General features: G+C 65.4%; 8 protein-coding genes across 8 annotated transcripts; 3 read left to right on the top strand and 5 right to left on the bottom strand.

Moving 5' to 3' along the window:
* Positions 1-22: 22 nt before the first annotated feature.
* JCM10292_004053 (carbon-nitrogen hydrolase family protein) lies at positions 23-1,424 on the bottom strand (the record flags this gene model as incomplete). Its single annotated transcript, XM_076649246.1, has 7 exons — positions 23-127; positions 197-375; positions 435-737; positions 792-882; positions 952-1,162; positions 1,225-1,295; positions 1,353-1,424. The coding sequence occupies 7 exons, from the start codon at positions 1,422-1,424 to the stop codon at positions 23-25; spliced, it is 1,032 nt and encodes a 343-aa protein (XP_076505256.1).
* Positions 1,425-1,623: 199 nt separating this feature from the next.
* On the bottom strand, positions 1,624-3,707 carry JCM10292_004052 (uncharacterized protein; the record flags this gene model as incomplete). Its single annotated transcript, XM_076649245.1, has 10 exons — positions 1,624-1,751; positions 1,816-1,859; positions 1,916-1,960; positions 2,021-2,117; positions 2,183-2,286; positions 2,346-2,510; positions 2,565-2,975; positions 3,034-3,116; positions 3,173-3,512; positions 3,565-3,707. 10 exons carry the CDS (start codon positions 3,705-3,707, stop codon positions 1,624-1,626), a joined length of 1,560 nt encoding a protein of 519 aa, XP_076505255.1.
* A 256-nt stretch (positions 3,708-3,963) lies between these two features.
* On the bottom strand, positions 3,964-6,995 carry JCM10292_004051 (uncharacterized protein; the record flags this gene model as incomplete). The annotated part of the gene is made up of 7 exons (XM_076649244.1): positions 3,964-3,997; positions 4,057-4,640; positions 4,703-6,012; positions 6,076-6,241; positions 6,342-6,502; positions 6,598-6,745; positions 6,810-6,995. The coding sequence occupies 7 exons, from the start codon at positions 6,993-6,995 to the stop codon at positions 3,964-3,966; spliced, it is 2,589 nt and encodes an 862-aa protein (XP_076505254.1).
* Positions 6,996-7,155: 160 nt separating this feature from the next.
* Positions 7,156-10,343, top strand: JCM10292_004050 (uncharacterized protein; the record flags this gene model as incomplete). The annotated part of the gene is made up of 3 exons (XM_076649243.1): positions 7,156-7,290; positions 7,362-7,400; positions 7,467-10,343. The coding sequence occupies 3 exons, from the start codon at positions 7,156-7,158 to the stop codon at positions 10,341-10,343; spliced, it is 3,051 nt and encodes a 1,016-aa protein (XP_076505253.1).
* A 459-nt stretch (positions 10,344-10,802) lies between these two features.
* On the top strand, positions 10,803-12,389 carry JCM10292_004049 (TauD/TfdA dioxygenase family protein; the record flags this gene model as incomplete). The annotated part of the gene is made up of 5 exons (XM_076649242.1): positions 10,803-10,966; positions 11,105-11,429; positions 11,495-11,935; positions 11,999-12,236; positions 12,316-12,389. The coding sequence occupies 5 exons, from the start codon at positions 10,803-10,805 to the stop codon at positions 12,387-12,389; spliced, it is 1,242 nt and encodes a 413-aa protein (XP_076505252.1).
* Positions 12,390-12,792: 403 nt separating this feature from the next.
* PGK1 (phosphoglycerate kinase) lies at positions 12,793-14,411 on the bottom strand (the record flags this gene model as incomplete). Its single annotated transcript, XM_076649241.1, has 4 exons — positions 12,793-13,356; positions 13,426-14,001; positions 14,230-14,281; positions 14,341-14,411. The coding sequence occupies 4 exons, from the start codon at positions 14,409-14,411 to the stop codon at positions 12,793-12,795; spliced, it is 1,263 nt and encodes a 420-aa protein (XP_076505251.1).
* A 460-nt stretch (positions 14,412-14,871) lies between these two features.
* On the top strand, positions 14,872-16,734 carry JCM10292_004047 (uncharacterized protein; the record flags this gene model as incomplete). The annotated part of the gene is made up of 4 exons (XM_076649240.1): positions 14,872-15,178; positions 15,248-16,194; positions 16,301-16,543; positions 16,633-16,734. 4 exons carry the CDS (start codon positions 14,872-14,874, stop codon positions 16,732-16,734), a joined length of 1,599 nt encoding a protein of 532 aa, XP_076505250.1.
* Positions 16,735-16,823: 89 nt separating this feature from the next.
* Positions 16,824-18,282, bottom strand: JCM10292_004046 (uncharacterized protein; the record flags this gene model as incomplete). Its single annotated transcript, XM_076649239.1, has 6 exons — positions 16,824-16,906; positions 16,963-17,198; positions 17,322-17,478; positions 17,535-17,812; positions 17,868-17,898; positions 17,979-18,282. 6 exons carry the CDS (start codon positions 18,280-18,282, stop codon positions 16,824-16,826), a joined length of 1,089 nt encoding a protein of 362 aa, XP_076505249.1.
* Between the last annotated feature and the right edge of the window lie 507 nt (positions 18,283-18,789).

Genomic DNA, 18,789 nt, shown 5'->3' with positions numbered 1-18,789 from the left:
TTGCCTGAGCGTTACCGACCAGCTACGTCCGCACCTCGAAGCGGAACACATCGTGCTCGCGCGAGTAGTGCGCAGACCCAGCGCAGTCCATATCGAGCTTGAAGCCAAAGATGTCGTCCGTGTCAATCTGCGTCGGTGTCGCTGGCCAGTCAGGTGCTGTGTACAGCATGAAGAGGCGCAGGTGAGCGGAGCGCACCTCGGCCGTCAAGATACCCTCCGAGTCCCAAAGCGGGCCTGCAAGGATCTCGCCGAGCGGGTTGACGATGACCGACCCGCCGCGGGACCACACCTCGTCTTCGGGCTCTCCTGCTGCGGCACGAGCAAGGCGGGGAGGATAGTCGGAGGGGAAGTCGGTGGCTTTGTGGTACTGATTCGCTGCAAAGCCCATGGTGTGTCAGGAACAGCCTCAGAAGAGGTCGATCTCCGGCCCGCACCTGAGATGACAAACATGCGCCCCTCCTGCGCGATGAACTGCATCGCGGGCGCCCAAGTCGGCCTCGAATCGGCGGTCGGTGCCGTCCAGATCTCGACGCCCTTGCGGTACAGCGCGTAGCGCTGAAGCGGGACAAAGTGCTCCCAGCAGATGACGCCGCCGACGCGGCCCACCGAGGTCGACACAACCGGGAGGTTGTCGGTTGATGCGACGCCTGAGTCGAGGTACGCGGAGGGGTTGGTGGCGCTGCTGCCCGACCAGACTACGCGCTCCGCCGCAGTAGGCGTGAGCTTACGGTGCTTGCCTGTATGTGCCGGAGGTCAGCCGTAATGCGGATCCAAGCGTCAAGCGTGCCCACCAAGTAGAATGCCTCGGTCCGAGATCAGCAAGTTGGTGCACCACAGAGTTGCACCAAGCAAAGAGCGCTCGATGATGCCTAGCGAGATGTTCTGCGGATCGAGGGCGCGGCGCATCAGCATAGCTTTGCGAAAGAAGCTTTTAAGAGCGTTTCCACGGACAAGCTTGTTCTCCTTCGCCGCCCTCAAGATGCGCTTGAACGCATCAAACTCGCTGTCCGCCTTCACAGCTCCTGCTGCGTCCGTCGCGAGCCAGTCTACCCCTTCGACGCCGTCCGGGATCTTGACGGAGGACTCGACGTAGCGTCGGTACCACGCCCGATTCTCCTCCGTGCGGGCACCAATGCGGAAGTCGAGGTGGCGCGGATAAGCACTGGAAAGCAGAAAGGCTGGTCAGACGGATGCAGAGGACAGGGTGCATGCGCTGGAGCGAACCTCAGATAAGCTTCGGGGAAGACGGCAAGCCTTGCACCGGTTGCGGCAGCTTGTCGGCAGTACTCTTCAAGCTGCCCACGAGAAGCGTGAGCGGGAAGAGCTGGTTCTCGCAGGGCAGGGAGGCGCACCTTGACGAGGGATTGCTCGAGGTCGTACGCGACGGATGCAATCTGCACGGCAGCGACAGTGACGGGAGCCATGCGAGCAAGCTATCAAGCAGAGCAGCTTGAGACGCCGGGCCACGAGCAGAGCAAGATGAGAAGCGAAGCAAAGATGGGACAAGGTGGGGCGCAAGCGGACCGCGCGGTCGTGATCACGTGACCAGGATAGAGCGAGCGCGGCAAGGCGATACAAGGCAAAGTCATTGTCCTGACGTACGGAAGACAACCGCGGAGCGTTTCATCGGCCCTTGCGCAGGAGCGGCTCCATCCAGCCTGTGTGGACGAGATGCCCCCGCTCTTTCCGCGCATAAACCAAGTACGAGGCTGCGCCGCAGCATACGGCACCAAAGGAGATCGCGACTGCCCCTACGTTGGGGCGAAAAAGGTCAGTACCCGGAAAGACACGCCAAGGGAGGAGCGATGGGCGCACACTTGAACTGCGAGGGGCGGTTCAGAATGATCGTTACGACGTATCTGCGCAATGGCAGCCGTCAGCGCACGACAACAGCTCTGCAAAGCGCTGGACACACTTGATCAAGTCGAAGATATTCTGCAGCGCAAACTGCAGTGCCATTCTGCGAGCAAAAGCGGATCAGCGTGTTCGGAATCTTTCCATGATGTGGCGGCATGCGCACATAGCGTTCCTGCGCGGATGCTCGTCAAGGGCTTGCTGTAACTCCTTGAGCTGAGCGAGGTCAAAGCTCCACAGCCCGACTCGCGAGAGAGCCATGCCTAAAGCGAAGAAGCGTGTGAGCAGGACTTCCAGCCTTGAAAACGGCAATTTGATGGGACTTTACCGGAGAAAAGCAGCACATCGTTATAAGCAGGCGCGCGCTCGCCATCTGGCGGTGCGCCGACAAAGAAAGCAAGCAAAGCGGGAACAAGCGTGATCACTTCGGAGCTGTAGATGTCAGCTCGTCAGCATCACCCGCATTTGCTGACAGAATGAAGATGGCTTGCAGAATGCTCCATGTTCCTGTCCGCACCAAACCAATGCGCGGCTCGAGGAAGGGCATCAAAAGCGTGCCGAGAAGCCCTGTCACGACGCCAACGCCACGCATGCCGGCCACGAACGAATCGTCGTAGTCGTGGCTCTTGAGGTATGCGAGCATCGAGCCTTCAAAGCTGCTCCAAGAGTCGTTCAGTCGAGAGTCTCGACACCATGCGGAGTGGACGCACGACAGAACAGTCATGTACAGCAGCGAGATGGCGAGGGATGAAAAAAAGACGGGCGCGCGGATGAATTCGAGCCAGTTGCGGCTTTCCGTGAAGATGCGCAGGCGGATGCGCGCTGGCAACTGAGCGAGGCGAGTGCGACGAGGCACGGGCCCCGCCGGCCGGTCCGATTGGGTGGTAGGATGCGCCTCGGTTGCCGAAGTTTCGGCTGGGACCCTGACTCCGAGTTGGGCGGTCGACAGCATCGGAAAACGCTTATAGACGATGTGGATCCAAAAGAACTCGAAGGTGAGCGAGCCGACGGACAGGCCGAGGAGGAAAGCGGCGGCAAGAGTATACGACGCGGCCGTGGTCAGGAGGGAGACGAACAGCGGCGCCAAGAGCTTTGAGAGTAGATCAATTCGCCGGAGCCAGCTGAAGCAGGGAAGCGTCAGTGCTGCCTGCCTGTGTGAGTAGGGCAAGGGAACCGCACGTGTTCAGCGTCGTGAGCCGTGCTCCGTCGCCTTGCGCGATGCAGGTGACCCAGTCCCGCTCGACCGCTACCGACATGCCAATCTGCCGTGCAGCGAATCAGCAAATATGACCAGAAGCGAAGAAGACTGGGGACGAACCGTCGCGAGATTCTGTAGCATTGAGAAAAGCACGACGATGACGAAGAGGCCCGTGAGGATAGGTTGCTCGCGACCCTCCTGCGCTGCAGTGTGCAGCCGAAGAAAACATGCAAGGAAGACGGCATAGGAGCACGCCAGCGTGCCCTTCTGCACGACCACAGTAGCCCGGACAAACGGGATGCGAGCATAATGGTCGACGAGGGAGCCGACGCTACCGGAGAGCAGGATGGCAGCACCGGTAGTGAAGAAGCCGAAGATGGACGGCTGCAAGGTGGTGTCCGGAAAGAGGTTGACGAGGAAGAGGTAGGCGCCAAACTCGAACGACCGTTGTTGCCATGTGCTGCGCCTCGGCGGATCAGCGCAGGTCGAAGTCGCCAGCCGCAGAAGCTCACCTCGACAGATGCTGCGCGAGGAGCGAAAACAACGCCTGTTTGTCGAGCGCGACTGATGAAGAGGAGGAGGGCGTATCTGCATCTGCAGGGGCCTGCGAGCGCACAGATTGCAGCTCGACCTCTGCTGTGGCGTCTGCGCTCATCTCGGCGCTCTCACATGGGCGCGTGAAGACACGAATCGAGCAAGAGAGCGAGAGCACCGCCTCGTCGTCCGACCAAACGGTCCTCAATGATGTACCGACGGAGCATTCGGCTCCCGATAGCGCCTGTATATGCGGTACTGCGCTGAGCAATCCGCCTGCGTCCAGGACGAGGGAGGCTCGCGGGATGGACCGCTTCCGCTTTCAGCTCGAAGGCTCACGAGTCCTAGTTCTGCGTCAACAGGTCCGTGTTGCACGACTAGTCTATCAGACCCAGTTGCTTTTGCCGGAACCTGCACAACGATATGGGGGTCAGTTCAGCAACGAGAGCTACCGATAGAGAGGAACGCACCTCGACATCCTCTTCGGCGGCTCAGCCTCGCCCTGCGCTTCGCTAGTGCCAACAGCTGCCGCCTCCGAGACGGGCGCCACTGACGTACCCGCCTCAGGAACCTTTTCCTTGACGGCGTCCCGGACGACGGGGATCGCCGGTACCAGCTCTGGCGGCCGCTTGCCCGCCGTCCTCTCCCTCCTGACGCGCTCCTCCTCGTCCTTCTCCCTCCTCAGCTCCTCCCTCAGCGCGACCTCGCGCGCGCGCTCCTCCGCCTGCTCGTCCGCCGGCAGCGGCTTGCCCTCCGCGAGCGCCTCGAGCGTGCGGCGCAGGCGCTCGCGCTCGTCCGCGTCGAGCCCGTCGTCTGCGCCTCCGCCGCCGCCGCCCTCGGCCGCGGGCCCGAGCGGCACGTGCGACATGCTGAGCGCCGGGTCGGCCGCGAGGAGCGAGGGGATGATGAGCTGCGCCTGCTCGAGGTTGCGGTTCGCGAGGCGGAAGCGCGAAGGCTTGCCCTGCTGCGCGGCGCCGGCGTCGGCGTAGGTGCCGAACGTGGCTGAGGCGGCGTCGGGAGAGAGGGACTGGAGGGTCGCATCGGACGGGACCAGCTGCGGCGGGCGAGAAGGAGGTCAGCCGGCAGGCGAGCCGAGACAGCGGGAAGCAAACGCACCGACTGCGTGTCCACGTCCAGCCCCGTATGCGCGAACGGCGACTCGCCCTCCTGGTGATACCCGCCGAGCGCGCCCGTTCCTCTTCCCGCACCCAGATTCATCCGCTGGCGATGGTACGCGAGCGCGACCTCGCGCTGCATCATGGCCGCATCGACGTCCAAGTCTTCGTCATCAAACTCTTCATCGTCTTCGTCCCAGTCGCGGAACCCGCCATCATCATCGTCCTCCTCGTCGTCGTCATCCGCGCCATCCGGGTCCTCGTCGCCCGAATCGAAGGGAATGTCGGCATACGACACGGTGCCCGCCTGTCCGGCCGCGCCACTCGAGCCCGAGAGCGAGATGGTATGCACCGGCGCCGGCATCGGACCCTGACCTTCCAGCGCCGCCGGCGCCGCACGGACGGGGGGCGGCTCAGCGGCCGAGACCGTCGGCGGCGGCGCCGTCAAACCCTGCGCCCCAGGCTCGCTCCGCTCTTCTGCGGCGCCAAGATCCCGCCTGAAGCGCGACATCCGCTTCTCCCGCACAGGCAGTCCTCTTGCAGCCGCTGTCGCGCCGCCAGCGCCGCCGGGCGCGAGGGCCTTGCGCATCGGGCGCTCGACGACCGTCTCCCTGATCGGGCGGACAAACGGCTGCTTGGGCTCTTTGCCCTTGCCCTTACCCTTCTCTCCCTCCTGCTCGGCCGAAAGCGCCTCGCCGCCCTCGCCCATGCCGAGGATGATCGCCGTCTTCTTCTCCTTCGCCCCCCCTTCCGCCGCATCTGCTGTCGCGCCGTCTGCGGCGAGACCCGCAGCGGGCAGATTAAACGTCACGCGCTTCTTGCCCCCCTGCGATGGCGCGCGCGAGAGGGACGACTTGAGCGGCTGCTGGGGCGGCGCGGGGTCGGCGGCGCTGCCGCCTCCTGCATTGGCGACGGACGGGGCGGTGGTGGGAGGAGCAGGCGGGAGCGAGTTCGAGGGCCGTTTCTGCTTCGACTTGGAGAGGAACCCGGCGGAGAAGCCGGCAAAGGCGGGCGAGATAGACGAACTCGATGCGGGCGCGGTTGAAGGCGTGGGTGCAGCCGGCGCGGATTCGACCGCAGCAGGGCTCGGCGCGCTGGAGGGCTCATCTGCGGGCACTACTTCGGCAGTCGGCGGCGCGGCGGCGGCCTCCTCGGCCTCGAGCTCGTCGAGGATGGCTTTGATGTCGAGCTTGGGGCGGTCGGCGAACGGCGAGGGCTGCGAGTCGGGTGCGGACGGCTTCGAAGTATTCACTGTTGTCGAGAGATGAGCGGAAGCTGTGGGCTTCGGAGGAGGAGAGGCGTGTGTAGAGCCTGCGAGAGCTGCGTGCGTCAAATTGCGAAGGTTGCGCTGTGAGCAGGCCCGCGGGGACACACCAACGACCTGCTTGCCGCCCTTCTTGATCAGGTAGCGCATCTTGGGCGCGCCGCCCTTCGAGGCATTAGGGTCGGGAGCGGCTTGCGAGGAGGAGGCCGCAGGTTGCGTCTCGGCGGGGAGGTCCTCGCGAATGTCGAACATGGGCAGCCCTTCCTCATTGATGACCTGTAGCGGCGCCGAGATTGTTGTGAGCATACCGGTCTCTGGCAGCCCGTAAGCGCGGCGACTAGCCACGCATGGAGGCATAGCGGCTCGACAAACTCACCTCGCCATTCGCGTTGATGGTCCAGTCCTCGTCGCCCATCTCGCCCGCGCCCAGTCCCGCAGCACCCTTGCCTTTGGAACGGTCTTGTTCGCGCTGGTGCCGCAAGTCGGCCTCCTTGTCGCGGATCTCGGCTTCGAGTGCGGCGATGCGAGTGTCGAGTTCTGCGCAAGAGGGAGAAGCGCGTCAGCTGTAATCTCGGCAAAGCGGCCCGTCGACTCGCAATCATCTCTCTCTACCGTTGAAGAGTTCGACGTACCGCTGCTCAGGCGCTGCACCTCTTGGCGGGCCTGCTTTGCGCTGCGGAGGACGTGCTTGGGCTGGCCATCGCCGTCCTGGACAGTCTGAGTGATGTCGTTGGTGTGCACGAGCTGTCCTGGAAAGTAGGCAAGGGGTCCCAGCGGGATCTGCGCGTGTGAGAGCGAGTGAGCAAGGCATGCGGAGCGGGAGGAGAGGGAGTGGTGTCCTCACGAAGGCGTTCCACGTGGGTTCGTCGGTGAAGATGTCGAGCTTTGCCTCGAGCTGGCGGTGCCTGTCCCGGTCGGCGTGGAGCGTGGCGAGCTGGGCCTTGAGCGTCGAGACGAGCGCAAGTTGCGGCGAGAGCGACGGGAGCGTGAGCGGGCGCAGTGCAGCCGTGTGCGCCTCTGCAGAGCTCATACTCGGGCTGTGCGGTGGTCCTGACTCTGCACAGACAGCTGCAGGTGGACGCAACCAGCGAAGAGAGCTTGCCTCCTCCGCGGGTCGACCCTCGACTGCCCCGCTCTCTCGACCGGGCGAGGCGGGCAGAGGCACCGAGCAGCAGCCACGCGCACTCTGCATGCTCCCACGCAGCCACTGCGCGCCCCTCGCCGTCCGCGCAGCCGCTGCAGCCTTCATCGCCCCGCCGACCGTCTGCTCCCTCTGCACCGCCGCAGCCGCACCAGACGCACAAGCAAGACCCAGGAGCAAGCATGTGAGCACTCGCTTGAGCTACTCGACCCTTGCTTAGCTTCCCAGCGAGCCTTGACAACTTTCTTGTCGCAGGTCGCCCGACCTCGCCTCGCAGCAATAGACTGGTCCCAGGTCCGCACAGCGCCGTGCAGGCCCATAAACACTGTACAGTCGAAGCTGACACTGCCGTGCGTGCAGCCCTCGACCTCCACGATCCCGTACTCGCCTTCGCCCCGATTCTTTTCCTCATCCTCTCTCGCCTCTGCTTCCGCTTCCCGCCGATCTACCTCCCTCCGCCAATCCTCCACCCCACCCTTCCTGCTTCTCGAAGCCGCTCTCAATGCCGACCCCACGGCGCGCAAGCAAGCCCTGCGCGACCGCACTGTCGCCCGCGAGCTCGAGGCGCTCGTTCCCTCTCCTACCGCCGTCGACTCGTCCCCGCCCGTCCCGCTCGACCTTCCCCGCGCGGCTTTCGACGCGCTCTTTGCCCGCACAGCCGCGACCGAGAGCGCCTTTGCCGCGCCGGTACTCAAGCGGCTCAAGAGCTTTGCCGTCCGACGGCAGGGCTGGCGCTTGACGCGCGCGCAGGCGCACGTGCTCCTCGATGCGCGCGTGCAGCGCGAGCGGCTGGGTCATGCGCGTGCACTTGCAGCGCGGGAGAAGCGGAGGGCCGAGGGTGACGTCGCGGAGGAGAGAGTTGCGCGGCGCGGCGTCAAGCGCGAGGTGGTTGAGCGCAGGAGGGACGTCGACGAGTGTGCGGACGAGTACTGGGCGCTGCTCGAGCTCGAGCTCCAGGCGCATGCAGAGCACGGCCTTCCGCGCGCCGAGGCGGAGCAGGCCGCGCGGGTCCTCGCCGTGCATGCGCACGCCGTCTTCTCTCGCCTCTCGCCCTCGTCGACTCCGGACGAGACGCTCGCATTTGCGCGCCGCGCTGCGACATACTACGCCCGCGCGCTCTCCCTCTCGTCCTCGTTCGACCACGTCCCCTTCCGCGTCACGGCGCCGCTCGTCCCTCTCTTCGCGCTCGACGCCCCCTCAGCCCTGTCGCACCTCGGCGCCTTCGCACGCCACGGCCGCCGACCCTCTCACGAGGAGATCCGCGCGATCGTCCGCGCGCACCACGCGCCGCGCGATGCGGCGCTCCGGAGGCACGCTGCTGCTGCACTGCCGGACTCGGCGCGCCCAGCCGACAGCGCCGACGAGGACGACGAGGCGGCGTATGCACATGCGCGCGCAGTGCTCGACGACGCGTGCGCGGCCTCGTCCTGGGGCCTCACTGCGCGGCACGGCAGCGAGGCGGGAGCGGAGCGTGGGACGGAGGACCAGCTCGAGGCGCTGCTGCGCGAGCGGCTCGCGCGCGTCGAGCGCGAAGAGGCGCTCGAGCGCGAGCCGGTCCACTACTTTGTGCGTTGGGTCGGGCTCAAGCGCTTCCGCGCCGAGGGGGACGAGGAAGGCGTGCGGGTGAGGAGGGACGCGGTCGAGGCGGCCTTGAGGCTGTGGGAGGCGACGCAGGTCGGCCGAGGGAGGAGCGAGGGGGAGATTCCTGCGCAGCAGTCTGCGCACGGCCGCGTCGGGAAACTCCTCCAGGAGCTCGTCGTCGAGGCGTGTGCACTCGAGGAAGTTGCGTCCGGCGCCGCGAGCGACAAGACGAGGACGTCCAGCTGCATGCAGACGGCGGTCGAGCTCGCGATCCGATACATGCGCCACTCGGCGCTCGTGCGCCGCGCGCCGGCCCTCCTGCAGGCTGTCACCGTCTCCTCACACGGGCCGCAGCTCGCGCTCGACCTCTTCGACGCCGTGTCGAACCCGTCGATCCCCTTGACCGCGTCTGAACCTGCGCAGACGCATGCACATTTCGCCTGGACGCATACGCTCTTCCCGACCTTCATCTCGCTCTTCAACTCGGCAGCGGCCGTGACCGACCCGTCGTTCGCGCTGCGCCTGTACTACTCGTGGACCGCCTCGGGCCTCGTCTTCCCCGTCGGGCTGTGGAACGGCCTATGGCGCGCGGTCGGCCGCCGCGGCGAGCTCGAGGAGGTCAAGCGCATCGTGCACGACTGGGAGGAGACGGGCCGCGGACCCGTCGCGGACCGCATCGTGCGCATGATCCTCGTCGCCGCCTCGTCCATGCCGTCGCCGCGCATCCCCGCCCTCCTCGAGATCCTCGCCTTCTTCCGCTCGCGGTATGCGCCGGCTGGGCCCGAAGCGAGTCCGTCGCCCGACTTTGTCCTCTCGTACCCGTACCTCCTCGTGCCCCTCTCGGCCTACAACGCCGTGCTCGGTGCACTCGCGCGCTCCTCCACCACCATCAACCCGCACGACCCGCGCCCAGAGATGCGCAACATCTGGGCGCAGCTCGAAAACGACGGCCACAGCCCGACCGTCGAGTCGTTCAACGCGCTCCTTTCGGCGCATGTCTTGCGTCCGCCTGGCACGTTCACGGCGAAGGACCTCGACCGTGCCGGGCTCGTGTACAACCAGCTCGTCGCGGCGCGGCGCGCCGCTTCCACCGAAGACGCGCGCGACCTCGAGCCCAACCGCGACACGTTCTCGCTCCTCATGCACGGATTCCTCCGCATCGTGTCGCCGCGCGCAGGGCCGCCCGCCCTCGTCGACTCCGACTCGGCCGCCGAGACGGAGATGGACGGCGAGTCCGCCTCGGACGCGCCCGAAAAGCCGTTCTACCTCCCGCGCATCTCGCGCCGCAAGCGGCTCGTCGCACTCGAAGGCGCTCTGCGGACGTTCTCCGCCGCGCTCGCGCGTGGCCCGCATGCGCTCCCGCGCGGGCAGCAGGTGGCCAAGCTCGTGCGGGAGCTCGCGCGCGAGGGGCGGTTCGAGGAGGCCAAGCGGGCGCAGGAGGGGTGGTGGAGCGGGCTGGTCGAGCTCGAGGCACAGTGGGAGTCGGAGAGGGGGACGAAGAACCCGAAGGGCGGGATGTGGGAGGATAGGGACGTGTTGAGGGAGATGAGGGAGATGCGGTGGGCGAGGGACGAGATCGCGAGGATCGAGGCGAAGGGTGTCGCGAGGGTGAGTGGGGTAGAAGCTGGCCAGGAAGAGGAGCTAGAGGCGCGGTGAAGGCGCCAGTCGTTGTGTACGTAGCTATCTCGTCGCACGCATCATCGCATCCGCAACTTGCATCTGTTGTATCTGCCCTCTTCCTCTCGGTTCGCCCGCCTGCTTCTCGGCTGCCTCTTCTGTACCTGCCAGATTGTGCAGGCTCGCGACAGTCCAATACAGTGCGGAAAGCTGTGCGATAAGATGCCGCACGCTCATCTCGCATCGTCGTTCCGCTCCCGGACGCTTTCTTCCACAACGCTGCATCTCTCCGGACTGCTTCGGACTGCAGTTGCTTAGACTTGCACAGACTAGCCTACTCATTGGGGGCATCTGCTGTGCGGACGGGCTGCGACGGGCAGTTCGGACTCGCCTCGTCGGACTCCGATCCGCCAGATCCGACCGCGGCTTGGGCTTGAGCGTCGTCGCAGCTTGCAGCTTGTTCTCCTTCCTCCTCCCAGCTCTCCTGTGCTATCGACGATGACTGTGCCCCTCACTCACCCTCCTGCTGCCGCTCCCGGCATCACGGTTCGCCCCGTACCTTGCCCTCCTTCCGTCGGCAAGCGGGTCCGCGACGAGCGCTTCGGCGTGGTCGTCTCCGGTATCAACGACATCAACAACCTCACCGAGGACGAGTTTGCTGCGTGCGTCTCTTCCGCCTGCGCTGCCGCGTGCGCGAGCTGACGACTATCGCATCGTTCCGTCTCCCGCCTATCGCCGCTGCTCTCGGCCGACTTTCGTCCTTCACGTCCTTGGGATCTGTCCCACGTACCATGTTGCAGCGTCGAGCGCCTCCTCTACACACACGGCTTTGTTGTCTTCGAGGACGTCGACCTCACGCCTGCCGGCCAGTATGCGCTCACGCGTGCGTTCGACCCTGCGGCGGACGAGTACGGACACGGCAAGGTCGGCCGCCCGGACCCCAAGTCGATCCTGCATCCCGACCTGCGCAACATCCCCGGCACGCCCGTCCAGCTTATCGGCAACGGCGTGGTCACGGACGAGCACATCCTGCAGGGCCTTCAGGGCCCGTGCAAGCTGAAGCACCCGTCGCACCAGTCGTTCCACAAGACGCAGGTGTCTGACGAGGACTCGGCCAAGGGCTTTGTACGTCGCATTTTGACACGCCGACATTTTTCGCCAACTGACCCGTTCCTTTCGCTTGGACGCAGACACGCTTCTACCGCTGGCACATCGACGCTGCGCTGTACGAGCGCGACCCGCCTAAGGTGACGACGCTGTACGGTCTGCAGATGCCGCAGGCCAAGGTCAACACGGTGCGGTACGACGACGGCACGGGCGACGAGCTCGCGGTCCCGCTCGGCGGCACGGCGTTCGTCTCGGGCAAGATCATGTTTGACATCCTCCCCGCCGAGCTCAAGTCGCTCGCGGTGCGCACGCGTGTGCGCTACTCGCCGCACCCTTACGCGTGGATGGCGCCCGCCAAGGCAAGGTCGACGGGGCTGGGCATGATCTCGGAGGGCAAGGAGATGCCCGATGAGGACCTCCCGCCTTGGAAGGAAGAGCACGTCAAGACGCTCCCGGTCTGCTGGAAGAACCCGGTCACGGGCCACCTGCACTTTCAGGTGCACCCGTCGGGTATCAAGGAACTCGTGCGCTACTCCCCTTCTCAGCTGATTGCCCCACGGCCTGGACTCACATCTGACGACTCACAGCTCATCGACCCGCTCCCTTCGTCGGCAACTCGCACCGACTCGACGCTCTACCCGGACGGCGCGCACCTGACGGACCTCGTCGAGGTGCGCGAGCTCATGTATCGCATGCAGCGGCCGGGCATCGCGCCCGAGCTCGTCTACACGGTCGACTGGAAGCCGCGCGACTTGGCGCTGTTCCACAACCGCGGCGTGCTGCACTCGATCACGGGCGCTTTCGCCGAGGACGAGGTTCGCGCTTGTGAGTCTCAAAACTCCTGCCCGTGGCGGTTCGAGCAACTTCAGAGCGCAAGTATACTGACCCAAATCCTCGTGCGTAGTCTGGCAGTGCAACCTTGCCGCTTCGGTTCCGGTCAACGGTCCGACGCAGGAGGATGTTCTCGCCTTCGCTTGAGAACCCTTTCCCTGCCCTGGCATTCCGCCCCGCGCTCTTTATCTAGATTCGATGGTGACTTGCAGGTTCTTCCTTCGCGGTCCTTGTATGTTTTGTGCAGGCCGTGCGTTGTCCGGCTCCTTTGTATCGCCGCCTTTCGTCGTTCACTAGATGCATTGATACCTGTCCGCACTTCGACCGTCGTCCCTGCCGTGTGACATCGCTGTACACGTTTCTCTGGCACACGCGCGAGGCCTTTGCTCAGGCGACCGAGAGTTGTCGACCTTCCCAATCTTGCGTTCCGGAGTTGCCGGCCAACACAAGCCCCGGCGCCCCTCTCTACGCGACATGTACAGATCACTTCGATGCTTTGCAACCCTAGAGAAGAAGCCCAAGAGAGGCACCATGCACACACACGACGAGTCTACTTCTCCGAGAGGGCCGACACGCCGGGGAGGTCCTTGCCCTCGAGGAGCTCGAGCGACGCACCGCCGCCGGTCGACACGTGCGAGAGCTTGTCTTCTGCGCCGTACTTGGCGCAGACGGTCGCCGTGTCGCCGCCGCCGACAATGACGGTCGCGCCCGCGTCCTTTGCCGCGACGCACGCGTCGAGCGTCGCTTTGGACCCGCCGGCAAACTTGTCAAACTCGAACACGCCCGCGGGCCCGTTCCACAGGATCGTCTTGGCCTTGCGGATGGTCTGCGCAAAGAGCTTGCGCGACTCTTCGCCCGCGTCAAGGCCCATCCAGCCGTCGGGGATGCCGTCGGCGTCGCGCGCGGTCGACGTGTTGGCGTCCTTGTCAAACTTGTCGGCCGTGACGTAGTCGACGGGGAAGACGAGCTCGACGTTCTTGGCCTTGGCCTTCTCGACGAGCGACTGGACCTTCTTCGAGCCGTCCTCGTCAAAGAGCGAGTTGCCGATCGAGACGTTCTCGAGCGTCTTCTTGAAGGTGAAGGCCATGCCACCGCAGACGATGAGCGAGTCGACCTGCAGCAAGTTGTCGAGTCAGCGGGAGCATTATAGAGGGGAACAGCGTAAGAGGCGGCGGAGGCGCACCTTGTCGAGGAGGTTCTCGATGAGCTGGATCTTGTCCGAGACCTTTGCGCCGCCGAGGATGGCGAGGAAGGGGCGCTCGGGCTTCTCGAGGACCTTGGCAAAGTACTCGAGCTCCTTGGTCATGAGGAGGCCGGCGGCCTTCTGCTCGAGGTCGACGCCGACCATGCTCGAGTGGGCGCGGTGCGCCGTGCCGAACGCGTCGTTGACAAAAACGTCGCCGAGCTTGGTGAGGCTCGCGCGGAACTGCTTGACGGCGTCGGCATCGGCCTTGGTCTTGTTGCCCTCCTTGTCCTTGCTCGAGCCCTCCTCCTCGATGTGGAAGCGGAGGTTCTCGAGGAGGAAGATCTCGCCCTCGGACGCGCTCGCGACGGCCTGCTCGGTCTCGGCGCCGACGCAGTCCTTGAGGAATGTGATCTTCTTGCCCGGGAGGAGGCGCTCGAGCTCGGCGGCGACGGGCTTGAGCGAGTACTTGTCGACGACGGCGCCGTTGGGGCGGCCGAGGTGCGACATGAGGACGATCGACTTGGCGCCCTGGTCAATCGCGTACTGGATCGTCGGGAGCGCGGCCGTGATGCGCTGCGGGAGGGTGTCAACGGTGTCAGCTCGTCTGCGCCGGCTCTCTGCACAGTGCGCGTGCTGCACAGCGCATTCGAGCTCGTGTTGAACGTCGGGAGCCATGCGAGAGCATCCAGGGCCGTGCGAGAAGCGAGAATCGCTTCGTCGGAGCCATCCATCGATGAAGTCGCTCGCCGCGCAATAGCGCACTGACCGCGACAGCTCGACAGCAAGGGCGCCCAGGCTCACCTGGTTGTTGGTGATGGTCAAATCCTTGTCCATCGGGACGTTGAAGTCGACACTGGCGGCATCGGGCGTTAGCGGGGGGAGCGGAGTGCGGGCGCGGCGAGGGGAGCGCACCGCATGACGACCTTCTTGCCCTTGAGGTCGAGGTCCTTGATGGACAGCTTGGACGAGAGGGAGGCGGGCATGGCGGGCGGTGGGGCTGGGAGAGAAGCAAGCGACGAGGGATGCGGAGGGGTTCGGGTCGACGAGCGATATGCGCGAGGGGCGAGCGAGGCGGGCGGTGGGTGCGGTGGCGCGGTCAGTGTGGTTCCAGCAGTGCCTCAGGGGTCAGGGCGAGGCTCACGAGTGGGTGTCGCGGGGACGAGGCGAGCAGAGACGAGCGTCACCAGAGAGCCGCGTACCGAGTGCTTCCACCCGGCCAAGTCGCAGCGGTTTGCGCCTCCCCTGAGCCAGCCTCCCCTCCTGTCGTCCCCTCCAGTCGTAGCTCGCGCTTCACTCGACAGCTGACCCTCGCTCGAGCTCAGCGGCGAGCGGATCAGTCTCTCGAGAAAGCTACCCTCGAGGCACGCCAGCTACGCCTGCTCTCGCGCGTCTCCCCACTCCGCTCTCGTCGGCCACTTTTCCTCTCCGCGCGGCAACCCTCACATGGCCTTGCTGCCGACTTCGGCGCAGGGGCTGCCAACGCCCGCCCGAGGGCCCATCGCGTCGCTCTCGACGCTCGACAAGCGCACCTTCGCGCCCTCGCCCGACACGGTCGCGTGGCTCTACTCGCTCCCGCTCCCGCCAGGCTGCTCCTCCCAGCCCGTGCCCGCCAACCCGGCAGACTGGGCCCTCGTCGAGCAGTACCGCCTCTTGTGCCAGGGTCTCACTGTCCTCGGCGAGTATGCCCGCGAGCGCGCAAAGCGCGAAGAGGCCGGCGAGGATCCGTTCGCTCGCGAGTGGGACCCCCGCAGTGCGTCCTCTCGTTCCTCCCTTGCCTCGCTCTGATGCCCAGCGGGACTGAAGAAATCGTGTGCGACAGCGTGCGACAACCCCGCAGTGCTCTCGGCCGTCGAGTCGCTCTTCAAGGACGTCTTCCCCTCGCACCCGGATGCTCTCCCCGCGACTCAGCAGCAGCAGCTTGACTTCAACCCGGCGTCGGCCGCGTACGCTGGTGTGCTCAGTGCCGTCGAAGCGAGCCTTGGCGGGAGCGCCGCCGGCGAGCTGCGCGTCCCCGCTCCGCCGCCCAAGCAGCCCAAGCGTAGCGGCAAGTCGCCCGCCCACGCTCCTCCTCTGCCGCCGCCGCCTGCCCTCCCCTCGTTGCACGAGCACCACTCTCTACCGTCCACCCTCCCCTCCGGGGCCACCCTTCACGCCGGCTCGCACCCAGGCGAGCTGATCGCGTCTCTCCCGCTCTCGCTCTCGGACCTCGCGTCGTCCCTCCCGCCGCACGGCCTCCCGCCCTCGCAGATCCCCGCCGATGGTATCCTGTCGGACCTCGCCGCGAGCCTCCCCGGCGGGACGGCGAGCCTCCCGAGCCTGATGAGCGCCATCGCCGAGCTCGAGCAGTGCGTCGCGCGCCTGAGCCTCGAGGCGAGCGAGGCGCGCACCTTGCAGAAGAACTTGAGGGACGAGATGGCGGCGCGCACGGGGGGCGGGGCCGCATCGGGCGGGAAGAAGAAGAAGAAGAACAAGAAGGGCAAGAAGAAGAGCGGCGCGAGCGCAGCTGTCGCGGCTGCCTCAGCTCCCGTCGTCTCTGCTCAGTCGACGCACGTGCTCGACACCGCGTCGCAGGAGGACGACACCGAGTCGTGCTGCTGCCCCGACTGCGCCGACCCCTCCGCGGCGCCGCCCGCCTTACCCGCCGAGCAGCAGCAGGGCCTCGGCGTCCGCGCATGGGAGGACGGCGAGCTGATGAAGGCGTTGCAGAGCGTGAGCATGCTCGACCGGCGCGCGGACGAGTACCGCGAGCGACTCCGCGTGCTCAAGGTGCGTCTTGCTTTCGCGCTTTCGTTCCGACCCTTCTCGGCCCAGGGCCTCGGTTCGCTCGGTGAGCGAGCCGCGCAGTATCTCACGCTTGTGGTGACATGCACAGGAGCAGATCCACCACCATGCCGCCCTCGCCGACGCACTCGCCTCTTCGCCCTCTGCCTCTGCCGGCGCGCCCGCCGGCGCGCCCGTCTCGCTGCACGAGATGTGGCCCGTCCATCCGGATCACGAGGGCGTCGTGTACGAGCTCGAGGAGGAGGAGGAAGAGGAGGAGGAGCTGGTCGAGGAGGAAGGAGAAGAGGACGAGCATCGAATCGCGCCGGCAGGTCCTTACGGTACCAACGCGTCGGTGAGCCTCTCCTACCCTCTGTCTCTCTTCGCGCGCGTCTCTCTTCTAGCGTAGTATACTCACAGATGGGTGTTTGTGCTGTCTTGCAGGACACGGGCCTCGCGTGGGTTTCGGTCGACGAGCACCGCCAGCAGCTCCTCCTCGCCGAGCAGGCGCGCGCGCGCGCAGTCGCGCAAGCTCTGGCGCAGTGAGGCTCGCCTGGGTGTGGTCGGGTCGGAGACCGTAGTCGCGAACCTCCCAGTCGAGTGCCAAGGCGTTGCATCTCTCGAGGCAGCTGAGTCTACATCCGTGGGAGGCAGACTTCAAAGCCAGACGAGGAGAGGTGGTCGTCCTTTTCGGCGATGAACGTGTTGGTCTCGGTGTCTGTGCAGAGCCAAGGTAAGCAGGGCGCGATCAACGGGCTCGAGTGGACCGCGCACAGAATGCCCGCCCGCTCGTCTTCACCACGATGCCCTTGCTGGCGATTCCCTCGCCGCCCTCGACCTCAACCTCCTCGACGACCTCGCCGACGAACGCGTTCTGCTCTGGCTGCGAGGACGAGAGCGAGACGATCGAGTGGTAGCGCTTCGGAACGTTGCGCCCGAGGTGGCCCTTGGCGAAAGCAAGGGCAACACGAGCACCGACTGCCGACCCGGTTGGCGAGCGGTCCACTTGTCTGCAATACAATCAATTAGTATTCGCTCCCAGGAAGAAGCGGAAACTGGCGTACTGGTTTGCAAAGAAGCAGAGTCCCGTCTCATCCGCGGCACACTCAGTGTCTGTCAAGACCACGCCGTACAAATAGGACAGCGAGGGCTCGGTCGGGTGGTGCGTCAAGTCTGGGTGGTGCTGGATTAGGAGCGCCTTGAGCTGCGCCGCGGCGAAAGACAGCTTGTCGAGCGCGGCGCCTCGGAGACCGGGTCCGAAGCCAAGCTCGAAAGCCGGAAGGATGGCGTCTGTGATAGTGCACGTCAATTGATGGATCTGCTCCGATGGGAAGCGCGGAACGCACAGAAGGCACCGCCGTACGCCACGCTCAGTGCAACGCTTGTGCGATCACCCAGCTCCGGCCAGCGGTACTCCGCTGGCACCTGGACCAGCAAGTCGACGGCCGTGACAAAGGACGGCACAGAGAGGAAGCTGACGAGGCGGCTCGGGTCGTATTTGATCCTCTCGCCTTCGAGGCGGGTTGGTACGGAAACTTTGACAAGGCCGCACGGGCAGTGTAGTCCGACGGTGGTGGTCTGCGTCACTGGATCATGCTCAAGCTGCGAGCGCGCCGGAAACACTCTGCGGGCAAGCAGACGTCAGTCGGACAGAGACGGTCAAAGGCAATTGCACGTACTGCGCATCCTGCGTATCGATGAGGAAGCGACCTAGTGCGAAAGTAGCATGCCCGCACACTTGTACAAAATGTCAGTGCGTGTTGTCACGGCGAGGAACACAATGGATGTACTGGTGGAATAGCCTTCGTTGTGGCAGAAGAGCACGCCAATGTGTGCCTCGCCCGCTCGCGTAAGCTCCGTCTCGCGGACGAGGATCGCGCCGTACATCTCAGAGTGTCCGCGCGGTTCGAACATGATCCTCTTGCGAAGGTGGTCGTGGTCCCGCTTGGCCGAGTCGCGCTTGTCGAGCAGCCTTTCGCCCGTCAGAAGGTGATCAATGCCGCGAAGCACAATGCGAGTCGGCTCGCCCGTCGTGTGCATCCCCACGCAAACGATGGCATCGTCACTCTTGCTAAGGGAGGCGAAGACGTCCATGTCTACAGCGCACCAAGCGGTTGGGTGACGAGCAGAAAGAAGATTGCGAGCACCCTTGCGAGGACCGACCGGGCCGATAGCTTGGGTTCAGTGAGTCTGCTGAGGCACTGGAGCGTGGGCAGCGGGAGGCGAAGATTGGGCGAGCAGAAGCCGAGGCGCTGCCGAAGCGTCGGCGCGAGCGGAAAGCGAAGAGGCGACGCCGCCTGCGAGTGAGCCAGCCGATGGTCGGGCTAGGGCTGCATCCAAGCAGATCCAGTGATCCGTGAAGCTTCCAGGATTCGCAAGTTGCCCATCGCCCTCGAAGAAGCTGCGCAGGACGAGGAAGCGTGGTCGAGTGATGTGGCGATGAGCAGGCTCAGCAGGGGGAAGGCTGGCGCGGCAGCGCGATGCCCCTGCCTTGCCCCTGCCCGCGGCATCTCTGTGCCCCTTCGGCTTCTGGCACGGCTCAGCAGCGGCGGGCAGACAGGCTTCTGCGTGCTTTAAGACCCGCGAAGTCGCACTGTACCT

This window comes from Rhodotorula paludigena (assembly GCF_050403205.1).
Source record: "Rhodotorula paludigena JCM10292 DNA, Rt_paludigena_JCM10292v1_ctg22, whole genome shotgun sequence".
In the NCBI taxonomy this organism is placed as follows: domain Eukaryota; kingdom Fungi; phylum Basidiomycota; class Microbotryomycetes; order Sporidiobolales; family Sporidiobolaceae; genus Rhodotorula; species Rhodotorula paludigena.
This window is presented reverse-complemented; position numbering and strand designations above follow the sequence as displayed.